At 25.0% G+C, this 15,449-nt stretch overlaps 3 protein-coding genes across 5 annotated transcripts; 1 reads left to right on the top strand and 2 right to left on the bottom strand.

Annotated features, from left to right (window-relative positions):
• The first annotated feature begins 25 nt into the window (after positions 1 to 25).
• Positions 26 to 1,586, top strand: LOC123259574 (vacuolar protein-sorting-associated protein 25). Its single transcript, XM_044720160.1, has 4 exons — positions 26 to 199; positions 279 to 424; positions 1,127 to 1,345; positions 1,436 to 1,586. The coding sequence occupies exons 1-4, from the start codon at positions 150 to 152 to the stop codon at positions 1,546 to 1,548; spliced, it is 528 nt and encodes a 175-aa protein (XP_044576095.1). The 5' UTR covers positions 26 to 149; the 3' UTR covers positions 1,549 to 1,586.
• Positions 1,587 to 1,601: 15 nt separating this feature from the next.
• Positions 1,602 to 9,235, bottom strand: LOC123259572 (excitatory amino acid transporter 3). Of its 3 annotated transcripts, none has more exons than XM_044720157.1 (10): positions 9,211 to 9,235; positions 6,254 to 6,519; positions 5,899 to 6,091; positions 5,552 to 5,594; positions 5,311 to 5,350; positions 4,950 to 5,136; positions 4,069 to 4,302; positions 3,726 to 3,917; positions 2,620 to 2,754; positions 1,602 to 2,558 (listed from the first exon to the last, which is right to left on the bottom strand). In XM_044720157.1, the coding sequence occupies exons 2-10, from the start codon at positions 6,507 to 6,509 to the stop codon at positions 2,408 to 2,410; spliced, it is 1,431 nt and encodes a 476-aa protein (XP_044576092.1). In that variant the 5' UTR covers positions 6,510 to 6,519; positions 9,211 to 9,235; the 3' UTR covers positions 1,602 to 2,407. The 3 variants fall into 3 exon arrangements, with proteins under 3 accessions (XP_044576092.1, XP_044576090.1, XP_044576091.1); XM_044720155.1 differs by lacking the exon at positions 9,211 to 9,235 and adding an exon at positions 8,571 to 8,803; XM_044720156.1 differs by lacking the exon at positions 9,211 to 9,235 and adding an exon at positions 7,679 to 7,766.
• Positions 9,236 to 12,242: 3,007 nt separating this feature from the next.
• LOC123258796 (cyclin-dependent kinases regulatory subunit) lies at positions 12,243 to 15,385 on the bottom strand. Its single transcript, XM_044719010.1, has 4 exons — positions 15,328 to 15,385; positions 14,867 to 15,266; positions 14,343 to 14,470; positions 12,243 to 12,680 (listed from the first exon to the last, which is right to left on the bottom strand). The coding sequence occupies exons 2-4, from the start codon at positions 14,920 to 14,922 to the stop codon at positions 12,625 to 12,627; spliced, it is 240 nt and encodes a 79-aa protein (XP_044574945.1). The 5' UTR covers positions 14,923 to 15,266; positions 15,328 to 15,385; the 3' UTR covers positions 12,243 to 12,624.
• Positions 15,386 to 15,449: the final 64 nt, after the last annotated feature.

The following is a 15,449-nucleotide window of genomic DNA, read 5'->3' as shown; positions in this document are numbered from 1 at the left end:
CAAATGACTTTCCCCCACCATACAAGTTTCAGGTTTTCTTAACACAACAATAGAGTGCGCATGCGTCGTACTTCTCATTATTTTATTTATTTTATTAGTGTTGATGATAAACAAACAAGTTAAAAAATTTTTATAATTAAATAAAAATAATGTCTGAAATTGAGTGGCCTTGGCAATATAGTTTTCCACCTTTTTTTACGTAAGTTACTTTTTTAATTTAATAATAAAATATATATTTATCAACTTATTTATTTATTTATTAATTTATTTATTGACAGATTACAACCGCATGCTGAAACAAAAGAGAAACAATTGTCAGCATGGACAAGTCTTGTTTTAAATTATTACCAATCAACAAAACAATCTATTTTGGATGTCAGGGAAATTAACTCTAGCCCATTATTTAACAATACAGCTATTCAGAGTATTTATTATTTATTTATAAATAGTTCAATTTTATTAATGATACTGAAGTTAGCTGACAACTGTCAATTTTTTAGATTTTTATAGCAAATTAATTACAATAAAAAAAAATGCTTAATAAAATTTCCACTAATAATTTTTTTTTAATTTTTACATGTAGAATTTTTTTATTAAATTTTTTTCGTAATAATTTAATTGCTGTAGAATAATAAAAAAATTTCTAATGTCTGTCAACTTGAGTGATGAAAATTAATTTAGCAGATATTTAATAAATTTAAGAATTTTTTTAACAATCAAATTATGGCAAAAAAAATTGAAATTTAAAAAAATTATAAGTACAATTTTTTATAAATAATTTTTCAAAACAAATTCGTTTGTTAAAAAAAAATTAAAAAATGGTCAAGACTGCTAACTTTAATGTCATACTTCAGTGTAATGAATATTATTTCATTATTAAAGAAAATTAATTTAGCAGACATTTAATATTTTTTTTAACAAATAAGTTATGGCAAAAAAAAAAATTGACATGTAAAAATTAAAAAAAAAAAATAAAAATGCAATTTTATTAAAATAATTTTTCAAAAAAAAATTATTTGTTATAAAAAAAATTAAACAATTGTCAAGACTGCTAACTTTAATGTCATCCATTATTATTTAATTTTTAAAAAGTTTTTATTACCAATAAAAATTTTTTTATTTACAGGAAAGTTGTCAGCAGAAGTTGTACAGCTGATCCTCGAAAGTTTACAAAAATCAGGTAATGCTACACCTTTAGATAAGACAAAGCAAAGATGGTTAATCCACTGGCATACCTTTGAGGAATGGGGTAATATTGTTTACAACTGGGCCCAGGAAAACGGATTTATAAATAGTGTTTGCACATTATTTGAATTAACTCAAGGAGAGAATACTGTTGACCAAGGTAAAAATAATCAGAATAATATTAATAATAATTTTAAATAAATTTAAATTAATTATAAATTATGACTAATTTGTTTTTCATAAATTACAGAATTCTATGGAATTAATACAGAAGTTCTTATAAGGTCGCTCAAAACACTAGAAGCCCAAGGTAAAGCTGAGTTAATAATGTTTGATGATAATCAGGGTGTTAAATTTTTCTAAAAATTTTTAAAGTCAATAAATCGTTTTTATTTTACAATTTTCGTATACATATATTATTAACACATAAAAAACAATATTTATTATAGTATGTATATCATACAATTAAAACAGTACGAAATAAAAATATTAGCACCTTCAATCAGCTTCATGATATATTAATTTAAAAGTAAGTAATTAGTAAATTATAAAAAAAAGTAAGCACTGATTAAAAATTAAATATACAATATATTATCTTTAAATCAAAAATCGCCAATGGAATACTTTTTATCAGCTGAATTAAGAATTAATTAAGTTTACAAATTTTGCTGATAGTCAATCACCTGACATCAGTTACCTAATCGCTAGGTACGCAATATTGTATCGTATGTACAATTGTTTTAAAAATTTATTTCATCCCATGACGTTCTTTGGTGGTTATTAATTAATTCAACAGACTTTGGGCTCTTATATATTTTTTTTATATTAAATATTAATTAATATAATAGCCCGATTTTATAAATTTGATTGTTAAAACGACTAAATGATTAAAAATTAATTTCTACGAGCTTGATAATATGAATATTAATGGCAGTTGAAGATTTAAAGACATACATTAATATTAAGTACTTTATGTACTCATTTTATATTTCTTATTAATTAAACAAATAAAATTCCATATCAAGATCTTTAAATTCCAGAAGATTTATGATAAACTCGAGAATTAATTGTGTAAAAATTATGGCAAGATGAATGAGTATTTAGTATTTAAACTCATTAATTTTATGTTATAATAAAATTAACAAGAAGACACTGCGGTAAGTATCTTGCAGGAATATCCTTACGGACAAGAATATTAAAATATATTTTTCAATAAAAAAATTCAAGCCTCGGTTTTGCTAAGCTGTGTAAGCTCGACCGCTTCTTCTTGCTGTCTAGCATTGATGGCGTCCAGTTCACCTCGGCTCATCTTTTCAATAATACACGCACCTAGTGCATCACAGACCACGTTTATCGTTGTCCTGAATCGGTCCCTAATAAATGGAATAAAATAATTAATATGGTTAATTATATTTAAATATTAATAAGACTTACAAAAGCCAATCGACGGCAATAATCAGCGAGACGTCTTCTGGAGGTAGACCGACGGTATCAAGCACCATTACCATTGTCACCAATCCAGCTTGAGGGATACCAGCAGCCCCTATACTTGCTGCTGTTGCAGTGACACTAAAAATAATTTAATTAATTAATCTTTACTAGCAACCTTGCAGTCATTATGTGACTGCCGTGATTTGTGAACTATAAATAAATAAAATTTTGCTTTATTAAATAATTACTTTTGTTAAATTGCACTGTACTTTTTTAACTATTAATGTTTTTAAAGATATAAGCTCATCCCGATGTTACACTCATCAAGAGCTTTCATTTGAGTACCCACATCAATTTTATATATTTTTCATATATACATATATATAATATATATAAATATATGAAAAATTGATGTGGGTACTCAAATGAAAGGTCTTGATGAATGTAACATCAGGATGAGTTTATATCTTTAAAAATGTCAATAGTTCACAAGATACAAGGTCATTTCTTAATTATGTATCTAGAGATAAAGCATTTTCGAATGCAGCCTAAATACTTATCATCTTAAATTGACTATTGGTGATAATACCAAATTTAACCATAAAAACCCATTTTATCATTTAAATACGCTGACCACAAAATTTTGTTTATTCTCTTAATAATATAGATTACAGTAAGTATTTTTACCGCAAATTAAAAATACCAATTTGTGATTAATGATTCAAATTTTTAATATTGTGGCTAAAATATTGGTTCTATAAAAAATTTTTTAAATAAAAGTTGTTCAAAATTTAATTTTATAAAAAAAATTTATCTTGTTTTTTCTTTAGGATCAATAATTTCACGGTAATTTAAAAAGTAAGATTCATAATTATCGAAAAATTTGAACTTTTCATCATGAATGTTAATTTTGGAATTACAGGAAAAATATTTGTTTTTTTTTTTTTTTTAAATCATAAGAAACATTTTTTTTATAAAATTAAATTTTGAACTTTTGTTAAATAAATTTTTTTATAGGACCAATATTTTTGCCGTAATCTCAAAAATTTGAACCTTTTATTTTTAAATTGCGGCTAAAATTTTAGCCCTAATTATCATCAATAACTTACCTAACACCTATGACTTTACTCAAAGACATTTCAATCCCCCGGAGTTGTGCGATGAATATAGCTGCGACGGCTTCATACAACGCAGTACCATCCATGTTAATAGTGGCTCCGATGGGGACGACGAACCTGGTAATTCTCGGATCCAGACCCATCTTATCCAGACATTGAAGCGTAATAGGAAGAGTTGCGGAACTGTTCAAGTTTATTGACCAATAAATTTTATTATAAAAAAAAAATAATTCGGAGAATTAAAAGTAAGATATTATAAAAAAAAAAAAAAAAAATAATTGGAAGAATTAAAAGTAAGACTTATTTTTATTTTCTAATAAAAAGGTCGTTGTACCTCGATGCTGTTCCGAAAGCCGTAACAGCTACTTGACCCATTTGACTTATGGATTTGAATGGCAACTCGCGGGTGCATACGAAGTAGATCACTGACAGAGTGCCGAAGCCATGGATGAACAGCCCCAGCAGGACTGTCATGAAGTACCACCCCAGAGTACCCACCACTACGCCGAAGTCGTTGATTTCCAGAAGCTTGGAGGCCACCAAAAATGTCACACCAAGAGGAGAAAGCCTAAGAAGAGTATTTTTGTTGATTAATTAATTTATTAATTTAATCTGACAATTAATGATAACTTAATTTTTATGATACTTAAGTTAGCCGACGTTTTTTTTTAATTTTTTTTTTTTTTTTCATTCATAAAATTAGAACTAAAAAATATTTTTAAAAAATTGCACTTATATTTCTTCAAGTTTTTAACAAATGAAAACTTTTTTTGTAATAAATTTTTTTATAAAAAAAATTCTAAAAATTTTATGAAAATTAACTTGGCAGATATTTAATAATTTTTGTAACAAATAAATTATGGCAAAAAATTGAGATTTAGAAATGCAATTTTTCAAAAATAATTTTTTTGTTAAATAAAATTAAAAAATAGTTAAGTAACTGCTAATGTTTTGATATCATATTTTTATGAAAATTAATTTAGCAGATATTTTATAATTTTAACAATTTTTGTAACAAATAAATTATGGCAAAAAATTAAAAAAAAAATTGACATTTAGAAATTAAAAAAAAATAAAAAATGCAATTTTTTTTAAATAATTTTTTAGTTAAATAAAATTAAAAAATATTTAAGTGACTACTAACTTTGATGCCATAAAAATTTTTAATTGTCGGTTAACTTAATTTTTTTATTTGCAGTAAATCTGATGACGTACCATATTACCCAATTGGTTATTATCATCATTGCGTCAGAGAGCGAGGTGAAGAAGTCTAAAAGCGGCTTACCAGCGTCCCCCATTTTCCCGATGGTGATACCCAAAATAATGCCAAATATGACAAGACCAAGTGTGTTGGTACCATCATGGTACTCATGGTCAATATTCCAGTCGTACATACTATTAACTGGGAAAAAAAATCATAATAATCAATTGCAAGAAACTTGATGATCTTTTCATTTTATATTTATTTATATCTTATCATAACTATTTACTTGACCTTGATCAATTAATGAAGACTACTGTGTTAGTAGTAAATTAATTTAAGAGTTATGTAAATAATTATACTCTTTATTATTACCTCCAGTCATATTTTTGGGCATTACCAGCTTGGTCTGGTACTGAAACAGTAATTGATAATCGCTGTTAGTTTTTTAATAGAAATAAATCATTCCGTAAGCTCGTGTGATAAGCATATATCAAAGAATAAATATAAATACTGTTTACTGATAGGTTTTTTTTTTTGTTTTTGTATAAAATCCAAAGTAATCAATGATTCAAATTCAAATTTATCTTTAAATTATTTTACTTTTTTTACTTACGTGTTTTAGACATGCTTGGACCAAATTCGACGGGAAAATATTTCTGTAAAATAGGTTTATTCATTTATTATTCAAAATTGAGAGAGAAGAAATAAAATTTTTTTTTTTTCAAGAAAAAATGTTGCTTATTTAGTAAAAAACAATTAAAGCAATAAATTAATTTATTTATTTATTATTATCCAAAATTGAGAGTGAAGAAATAAAATTTTTTTAATTTCTTCAAGAAGGAATATTGCTTATCTAGTAAAAAAAAAAATTAAAGCAATAAATTTATTTGTTATCTCATTCTAAGGTATCAAATTTTATTTCTTCTTTGCTTTAGAGACTGATTTAAATAATTATTTTACCTAACTAAATCTAGAAGAGTATCAGTCGTTGTAATATTTCTCGGTGGTTTGTAATCACCAGGATCGGCGACAAATACTCCACCTTCTGTACTGACAACTCCAGGACGAATTGATAGTACAAGGATAATTCCCAATATTACAGCAGTGACAGTGGTCGTCGCATAATAGTAGATCGATCTCATACCAATCCTTCCTGTAAGTAATCAAACAATTAAAAACACTTGAATAATCTTTATCTGTTCGATAAGATTTGAAATAAAATTTTTTGTCTATTAGAATAGAAAAAAATTTTACATAATTGATAAAAATTGGTGATAATGTTTGTATTAATAGCTAGAAAAATCCAAGGTGGTACCAGATAAACTGAGGTCGAGACTTCCAATAGCGGTAATGATACTTCCGACGATAAGAGGCAATATAAGTGCCTTGAGCATCCTCAAGAAAAGATCACCAACGAAGTTAACGTACATGATATCACGCTTCGACCATGCTGTTGTTTTTGAAGCTCGTAATATAAATCCAAGTGCGACTCCTGATAATACACCCAAAACTGTCAGCATTGTCAGCAAATTTTCCGACATGCAACTTTTCCATCTCTTCGGCCTCGCCATTTTCGTCAATCTGAAATTATTTTTATTATATGAAAATTTATTTAGCAGATATTTGATTATTTTAAAAATTTGTTTTAATAAGTAAATTAAGACAAAAAAAATTGACATTTAGAAATTTTAAAAAATTAAAAATGCGATTTTTTTAAAATAATTTTTTGGAAAAAATTAAAAAATGGTCGTGACTGCTAATTTTAATGTTATATTTTTTTAAAAATTAATTTAGCAGATATTTAATCATTTTTTTTAACAAATAAAATATGGAAAAAAAAAATTGGCATGTAGAAATTAAAAAAAATTAAAAATGCAATTTTTTGGAAAAAATTTGGTTGTTAAAAAAAGGTCAAAACTGTTAATTTTAATGTCATATTTTTATGAAAATTAATTTAGCAAATATTTGATCATTTTAAGAATTTTTGTAACAAGCAAATTATAACAAAAAAAATTGACATTCAAAAATTAAAAAAAATTAAAAATACAATTTTTTAAAAATAGTTTTTTAGAAAAAATTTGTTTATTAAAAAAAATTAAAAAATGGTCGTGACTGCTAACTTTACTGTCATTTTTATTATTTATTACTGTCGCAAAAATAATTTTATTTAATCAGCACCTGCGTAATTGACAATGCAAATTGCGTATATTAAATTTTGGATGCAATTCGATTCGCATTGTTTGCCAAATATTTTATTTCATAATTTATAAACACCGATTATTGTTATTATTAGTATTTATAAATAAACATAAATTATAACACACTTACTAATAAATATATCTAAAATAATGTTGTTAAATAAATAAATTTTTACAAAATATTAATTAAAAAATCCTTAAATTATTGCAGATATAAAACCTTTCAGTGTCATAATTATTTAAAAAAATGTATTTAAGAAACTAGGCCAATTTTGATAATTCTTTTTCGATAAAAAAATAATCTTAATTACTGAAAAATAAAATTATTTAAAAACTAAAGATCAATAATAAAAAGATATTTAACAGTGATCAAAGGTTAAAATAAAGTAATGAAAAAATCTAAAATAAAATAATTATTTCCTTTGAGAAGATAACATTAATTAGCAATAAATAAAAATTTTTATCTTGACAATTTTATAAATATTATTAATAATAACTTAACTGTTGTTAATATAATAAACACTGTCAATATTTATACAGACCATTATAATTATAAATAAACAAATCAGTTAATGAATATGGTAATTGATGATATTATTGAGGATGGTAAGCATCCGATTTGAAATAAATTCCTAACGGTACTGGTGCGAGTACGCTCAAACAAACAGCTCGTTTTAAATATTGTTGTTATTACAACCAGCACTCTTTAATAGTGTATTTAAATAGTTTAACAAATTTAGTTGACGGTCACAACGTGGGAAATAAACCTATAACAATTATAAATATACCAACTGAAGAAATTACATTAAAGTTGACTATTTTTTAATTTTTTTCAACTAACAATTTTTTTCTAAAAAAATTTTATTTTTTAAAATTTCTACATGCCAATTGTTTTTTTTTTAATTTTTTTGTCATAAATTATTTATTAAAAAAATTATTAAATATATGCTAAATTAATTTTCACACCGAAGAAATCAGTCTTGACCATTTTTTAATTTGTTCTTAACAAACAAATTTGTTTTAAAAAATGATTTTTAAAAAAACTACATTTTTTATTTTTGAAAATTTTTACATGTCAATTTTTTCGCCATAATTTATTTGTTTTACTATTTAAAATTTTTTTTTACCAAATAAATTATGGCAAAAAATTATTTTAAAAAAATTGCATTTTTTATTTTTTTTTAATTTCTACATGCCAATTTTTTTTTTCGATATTTTATTTTTTAAAAAAATTCTTAAAATTATTAAACATCTGCAAAATAAAATTTCATACTGAAGAAATATACTACAAAGTAAAGAGAAAACAAAACTTCAGTTGCTAGTTGCAATTTTTGTTATTTAAACTGCAGAGTGAATAAAAAAAAACACTTTGATGTTTTATAAACAATAAAATTTAATTGTAAACACAGCACAAAAATATTTTTTATCACTTACCAGTCACGAATAAAATAAAAATCACTTTAGAATCGCTCGGCGCTCAATTTAAACCAATGAGCGTTCTGTGCGTTTTTATTAAAAAATTTATTTAAAAATGATAAAATATTTAAAATTAACTCCTTAAGTGAATGTGCACACGCGATCACTGTTGCTGCTAGACTGGTTGAGAGTCAGCGAGTTGACTCGCGGAATTCTTGATCCGTGGTCGCGTGGAAGCAACATGTGTGTGTTCGACGGGGAAACTGGCACATAGAAAAATTTACGAAGAAGGGAGTTAAACACATTTAACACACAAGTACTTACACATGGACTTAAATATCTTTGAAAGTGAGAGTAAACATAAACTTACACAATCATATTAAAAGATACACCAATATGCTAATTATCAATGGTATCTCCTTTCTTCAGCATGCATATCACTCTCGGGATTTCCAAAAAATCAAAACAAAAAAATCTTCGCTCTTATTTAAATATTTAATAACGTCAGTGATTACTTTTCTGAGTTAAATTCGACTTGCGTTTATAGATTAAAAAAAAATGTATTTCTCTTACGCAAGATTTTATCAAGCCTATGCTTATCTATTTATCTGTAAATTAACATATTAATACGAAAGAAAGAAAATTTATAAAGACTTACGTAACTAAAATAATTGGGTCCCATTTAAATGAGGGTCCAAAAACTAAAATCGAGGTCACTGGTAATTTTTTATCTGGTTTTTTGCCTCCGCTTCCTGCTCTTCTTATTTCTTCCCGTCTTTATATTCTCACAATCTAATAAAAAAAGAAAAAAAAAACAACACATTCGTGGGACGAATATGGGCGTTTTAATTTTGTCCTCGACAATGAAAATAAAATAAAATAGTAATTACAATTACTATTATTTAAATAAACGGTTTAATTACTCAAAGCGTTTGCTGACAAAAAAAAAAACGCGTTATCTCGTTACGCAATCAATTGTAGCTTGCATAAATATTCCACACTTGTGTATGTTAATATTTCCTCAATGAATTATTTAATGATTAGTTATTACACAAAACTAATAATGATAATGCTAAGTGGGATTTGTTAATTGTCAGTTTTGCAGCAAATGCTCGCAAGAGTATTTCAGGAATACGCTGAAGAAGAAAATGCGCTTTGTTACTCTGTACACCTACTCGGGGATTAAACTTGTTTTTTAACTACAGAATGTGTTACGAAATTTATTTCAGATAATGTATATTTTATATTTACATAGGCGTGATGAACATGAATAAGTTGATTGGGAATAGAAGTCAAGTTCTTGTCCTTGGTCAGAAGAGTTTCATTTGGATTAATCGTAGATCCGTCTTCGATAGTTATGAATGTGCTTTGTGTTGGCCCTAGAATTTTATACCGATAGACGGGCATGTTTTTTATCCGGGAGAAGATTAATAATACAATAATAAACCCAAGGCTTGGTGGGAAGAATATATGCGGTCTATCTATGGAATAACTCATGGGGGGAAAAAAATTCAAAACAACTGACTATTTTAATTCTTTATAAAGAAAATTGTTTTTAAAGATTAAAAAATATTTATAATTATTAAAATAATTTTGATTTTACTATTTTTAATAATAAGATATTAATATTTATTATTTTTTTATTTCTTCTCTATAATTTTTGAGTTTTTTACTTTTAACTGTGAATTATTTATTTATATTTTTATAAATGAATAAATAAAATATGAAGAAAAAAATTAGCCTGTGTTTTACACTGAAAAAAAATATTAATTATATCCAGATAAAGATTTTTCAACTCGAAATTTGTTAACATATATTAATTTTTTAAAAGAAGAATATCAATACTTATTTTTATTATAATAAACAAACAAATAGGTTCACTGAATTTAATTAAAAAATTAAACAATCCTTCAGAGAAAAAATTAAACTTTTGAAAAATAAAAAAAATATATTCTTCTTGTATGAAGAAGATAAATTTTAAATAAAAATATTTTTTTTTCTCAGTTTATTACGACCTTCCAATTTATTTATTCATCAGTCGAGGAAATGAATGTGGGAATTTGTCTATCAGCTTAAATTTAATTCTTTTTTTGTTATTATTAGAGTGCAGACGATGGAATTGTTGAACTAATTAGATTGAGGTCAACATGACAGATGTAATTGGATCGGGTTTACTATTTTCTCGCATAATATTTTTTCACACCAGTTTCGCGTGATAATTTAAATGTATTAACGCTCCGCGTTACTCATATCACTTCATTACAATTATTATTAATTACTATTACGCAGGAATTTTTGCTACAGTTATTTTATAGTTACAATTACAAATGTCGCTTTTTTCAGTATTTATCTAACTGACCGTGAACTATTGTATAAATATTAAGGCCGATAATTCGAGATTATTTTGCTGTTAATATTTCTATGTGCGCTTAACTTCATAATTTTTTTTTTTAATAAGTTTGTCATGTTTTTTCTAACTACCATTGGCTAATCGCTTTAGTATTACATAGACTTGGTATTGATAATTTTTTTACTAGTAAATTATTACGAGTTTTGATGTTTAAAATTATATAAGCAATTTTTATAAAATTTAATTAACAAACTCATTTTTTTTTTAATAATGAGTTTTTTTAATTATCGATTTTATGAGATGCGTTTAAAATTTTATGAGTTTACTACTTGAAGTAATAAAATGAAAATTTACATTATTTTTTTGAAGAAATAAAATTTTTTATGACGATAATAACTTTTTCTTCAAGTTTTATAGATATATTTTTTTTTTTTAATTTAAAGTGAATTATCTAAAAGTAATTATAGAAAAAAATAATTTTTTTAATATAGAAATAAAATTTTCCGGATTTTTTTCAGAAAAATATTACAATAAAATAAAATTAAAATGATTATTAAATAATTGTATTATTTGATAATTACTAAGATATTTTTTATCTAATATTAGCATGACGGATGGTGATTTATAAAGTTGTCTAAGCAAGTTATCTATACAAATATACATTAAGTATTAGAGAATACTACTGTAAACATCAATGAATGATTAATAAGTTTGCTCAGACAAAAAAAGAACGTTGAATTAATTAAGCAAATTAAACACCATCAGTGACCTTGGAATAAAATTATTTTGAGAGTATTATAACCCAGCAAGTATTGAAAAATTATTTTTTATTGTAAATCATTTTTAATAAAATGGCAACTTAATAATACAATTAGTAACTGAAAATGTTTAACAAAATTAAAAAATACAAATTCATTATAATTTTAATCTTATAATCGAACGCTCGACGTAATTACTGGTAATATTGTTACAAAAATACAAGTTTCGGCTTAAATTATTTTTATTATTAATATTAATATTATTATTATCATTAATTATAATTATAAATGTTTAAGGCACACAAATATTTATTTTTTTCTTAATTAGTAATTTATTTATTAAAAATCTTATTAAATATTCAAATTAATAGATGAACAATTTTAATTATTATAAATAACTTTAAAATAAAACTAATAGTGCCATCATTTTAAAAGTTTGATAAAGAATTTATAAAAGTGACCAACTAATCAAAAGAAAATTTTTAGTAAATTTTTTCTAGAGAGCATTGTTTTAATATTATTAAGTTTATAAGACTCATGTGATTTTAATAACATGAAAAATACTAATAATAATAATCGGAATTATTTTTTAAACTTTAATTGTTTTTTTTTTCGCTCTTAAATCTCATACTCATCTACATTACAAGCTATGAAAAAGTTAGTAATAAATATTTACAGAATACTTCATTGACATTTTTTAAAATAACAGATCTTTTGAAAAAGAAGAGCCCCGAGATATCTGTTTTTTTTTTTTACCTGAGTTACCTGAGTTGGCTTAAAATATTTTTCAAAAAATAAAATACAAAGACTATTAATAATATTAAGTAATTAATTAGTAACTGTAGATGTAAATGGAATGGAATGAACTCTTCTGAATTAATGTTAACGATGATCATTGAACCGATGATAAGAAAATGTTTGAAGTAATTTTTTTTTAAACTTTTTCAGCGGCCTTAAAAAACAATTATTTCTCTGGTGGAGGTGATGTTATTTTTCTTTTAAATAGTAAAATATGAGGCTCTGAAATAATTAAGAAAAAACAATATTAATTATTATTTAAAATAAAGTTAGAATTAAGGTGAAAGACCCGGTTATTGACACTGGCCTAGTTATTGACACTTGTAATTTTATTCTAATTAAAAAAAAAAAAAATTAACTCTAATCAATTGATAAATATAATTTTTTAATTATAAATTTTAAGAAAATTGGTTTTTTGAGAACATTTAATTTTAGTAGATTTTATAAAAATCTAACTATTGCAGCCGTCCTCATGGCGCAACTTTTAAAAAATTTAGCCATTTTCTGACTCAGTTTGTCGAGCTGAGTCAAAAAATGTAGTTCGTTCAAAAGTTTATATATATATATAAACTTAGCGTTTTCAATTTATAACCGATTCTTCTCAAACTCAACATGCATTATCTATCGATCAAGACCAAATTTAAGTTCGAAGATGAGCTTAATCGGAGGAGTTATTTGAAAATTACAGGATTTTGAAATTTTGAAAATCGTAAAAATTGCTGTTTTTACTACTTCAACTTGGTATAATTACTGAACTAGATAAGATATTAAAATTCGGTAAAATGCATCGTAAAGTTTTTTTAATAAGCTTCAATTTTCACTGCTCAGAATTGGTAATAGCCTCAATATTACTTCTTTTAGAGTTCGTTTAATGAAACAGTTTTACTGTTTCAGCCGTTTTAGAATCGTTGTCTGCATCATAGCTTAATCATGATGTAAATTCAATAATTACGATATTGATCAGTCTTTCGTGTAATTTTTTTGGGTAGGCCGTTAGTAAATATGTCACAAATTAGTTCTAAATATTGTTTTCTTCAATTAAAATTTGATCCGGTTTCAAAATTCTGATTAACTTGGAAACTGTTGTTCCTCAGCAGTTACATAAAATTTGGACATTTATAATTCAAATCTTATAATCTTTGCAATTGTTTGATAAATATTTGAAAAACTTTTTCTTCACAAGATAATTTTTTTTCCAAAATTTGTTCTAAATAGTTTTAAATTTATTATTGAATTTTGTTTTTAATTCATGAATTAAGTTATATATTATTAGTATTTATATTATTTTATTAAAAATCAATTTTCTTTATTTGAAAAATCGACTTCCATTTCGGCTGCCGAATGGCCTTTTTTTTAATTAGATTAAAATTGCAAGTGTCTAACAACTAGGCCAGTGTCAATAACAGGGTCTTTTACCTTATTTACTATTCAGAATTTGTGTATTGAATTACTTTCATTTAATTTGTGTACTTAAAAACTTTGTAACGCTGGCAGTAGTATTGCAAATTAATCATTGGCTAAAAGCTGGCTCAAGATCCAAGCCAGATCTTGGCATGAAGCCCATATGGAACAATAGCCAATGAAAGAATAAAAAATAAATTCTAGCAACCACTTGTTTTGAATAGAGTTGTTTTCATTAGATTTGTAGTCGTAGTTAAATGTCAAATAGAAATATTAATTCTATTTATTTTCATTGATTCTTTACAAATAGAATTATTCTCGTGTAAAATTAAATAAGCTCTTCTAAAAATAGATACTAAGTTATACGCAGAATAAAAACAAATCATTCAAGGCACATAAATTAAACAGGCGTTTGTCAAATTAAATGAAAATAAAACAAAGATTTATATCAATTTAACATTAATAATTGAAATAGATAATTACCAGGGTCATGAGTCATGTAGTGAACCCATCCTTTACTTTGTTGGACACCAAGCTCTCTCCATTCGGTTTCTGACATCAAGTGAGTTTTTGGAACTTTTTTTTCTAGCTCTTTCGGCAGAACTACGTGTCTATAAAAAAAAAAAAAAATAATTATAATTAGCGTAAGTTCCCATTGAAAATTTTTTACCTTTAAAATTAGTAGTGTTGCTTTTTATTTAAAAATAAAATTATGAATCATAACAAACCGGTTCTGACAGCGAGACAATAACATTTATTTTTATTACTTTCGTGCGAAGTTTGACACTAAAGATTTTAAGGTATTAAATTTAGCGTTTAATCAGCCCTTGATATAAAGAAGCCGAATAATAACAAAGCACTTGCAATTGTGGATAATGCGTGCCAATAAAAATAATTAATACTATCACACGAAACGGAGTAATATTTATTATGTGATTACAGATTTTTTTTCTGCATAAAAAATTATCAGAGCAATAATAAAATTTAAGTTATAAAATTAAACCCACCTGTACTCATATTCATCATCATAATACTTGTCTGAGTAATAAATTTGTGATGACATGTTTCGAGTTGATGGTAATTAACACTCGGGAGTTAAAAAATAATTAAATGCTACTAATTTTTGTCACTTTCAGGTATAAGCACCCAATAAAGTGTGGTTAAACACTCTTTAAATTAACACACCAGTTACCAGTTGGTTCTAATTGCATATGATATATATTAAAACAACTTGTTGAAGTAAGGATGTATGTACTATGTAGAGCGGCATATGGCGCTGCGTTATTCAAAAGTTAATATAACGGATACGGGTTTTTTTTACGGGTGGGGATAACTGCGTCAGTCGATGACGTTTCAATGTCAGACATCGCCTTCAATTCCTCAAAAATCTAAGTTAATTATTTCTTCCTGAAAAAAATTAATATTTTATAATTATTATTTATAATTACTTTATAATCCTGTGCATTACTTTCTATTAAATGTAATCACTTGTAATTAAATCTGACAATGACTTGCGTATTTTCTGATCAGCTGGAAGGATTGACATCAGCGCGGTGATTTTTTCTTGAACTAAAAAATTATCCTAGTTAC

This window comes from Cotesia glomerata, linkage group LG2 (genome assembly GCF_020080835.1).
Source record: "Cotesia glomerata isolate CgM1 linkage group LG2, MPM_Cglom_v2.3, whole genome shotgun sequence".
In the NCBI taxonomy this organism is placed as follows: domain Eukaryota; kingdom Metazoa; phylum Arthropoda; class Insecta; order Hymenoptera; family Braconidae; genus Cotesia; species Cotesia glomerata.
Note: the sequence above shows the minus strand (reverse complement) of the source record. Positions and strands in the feature narration are given on the sequence as shown.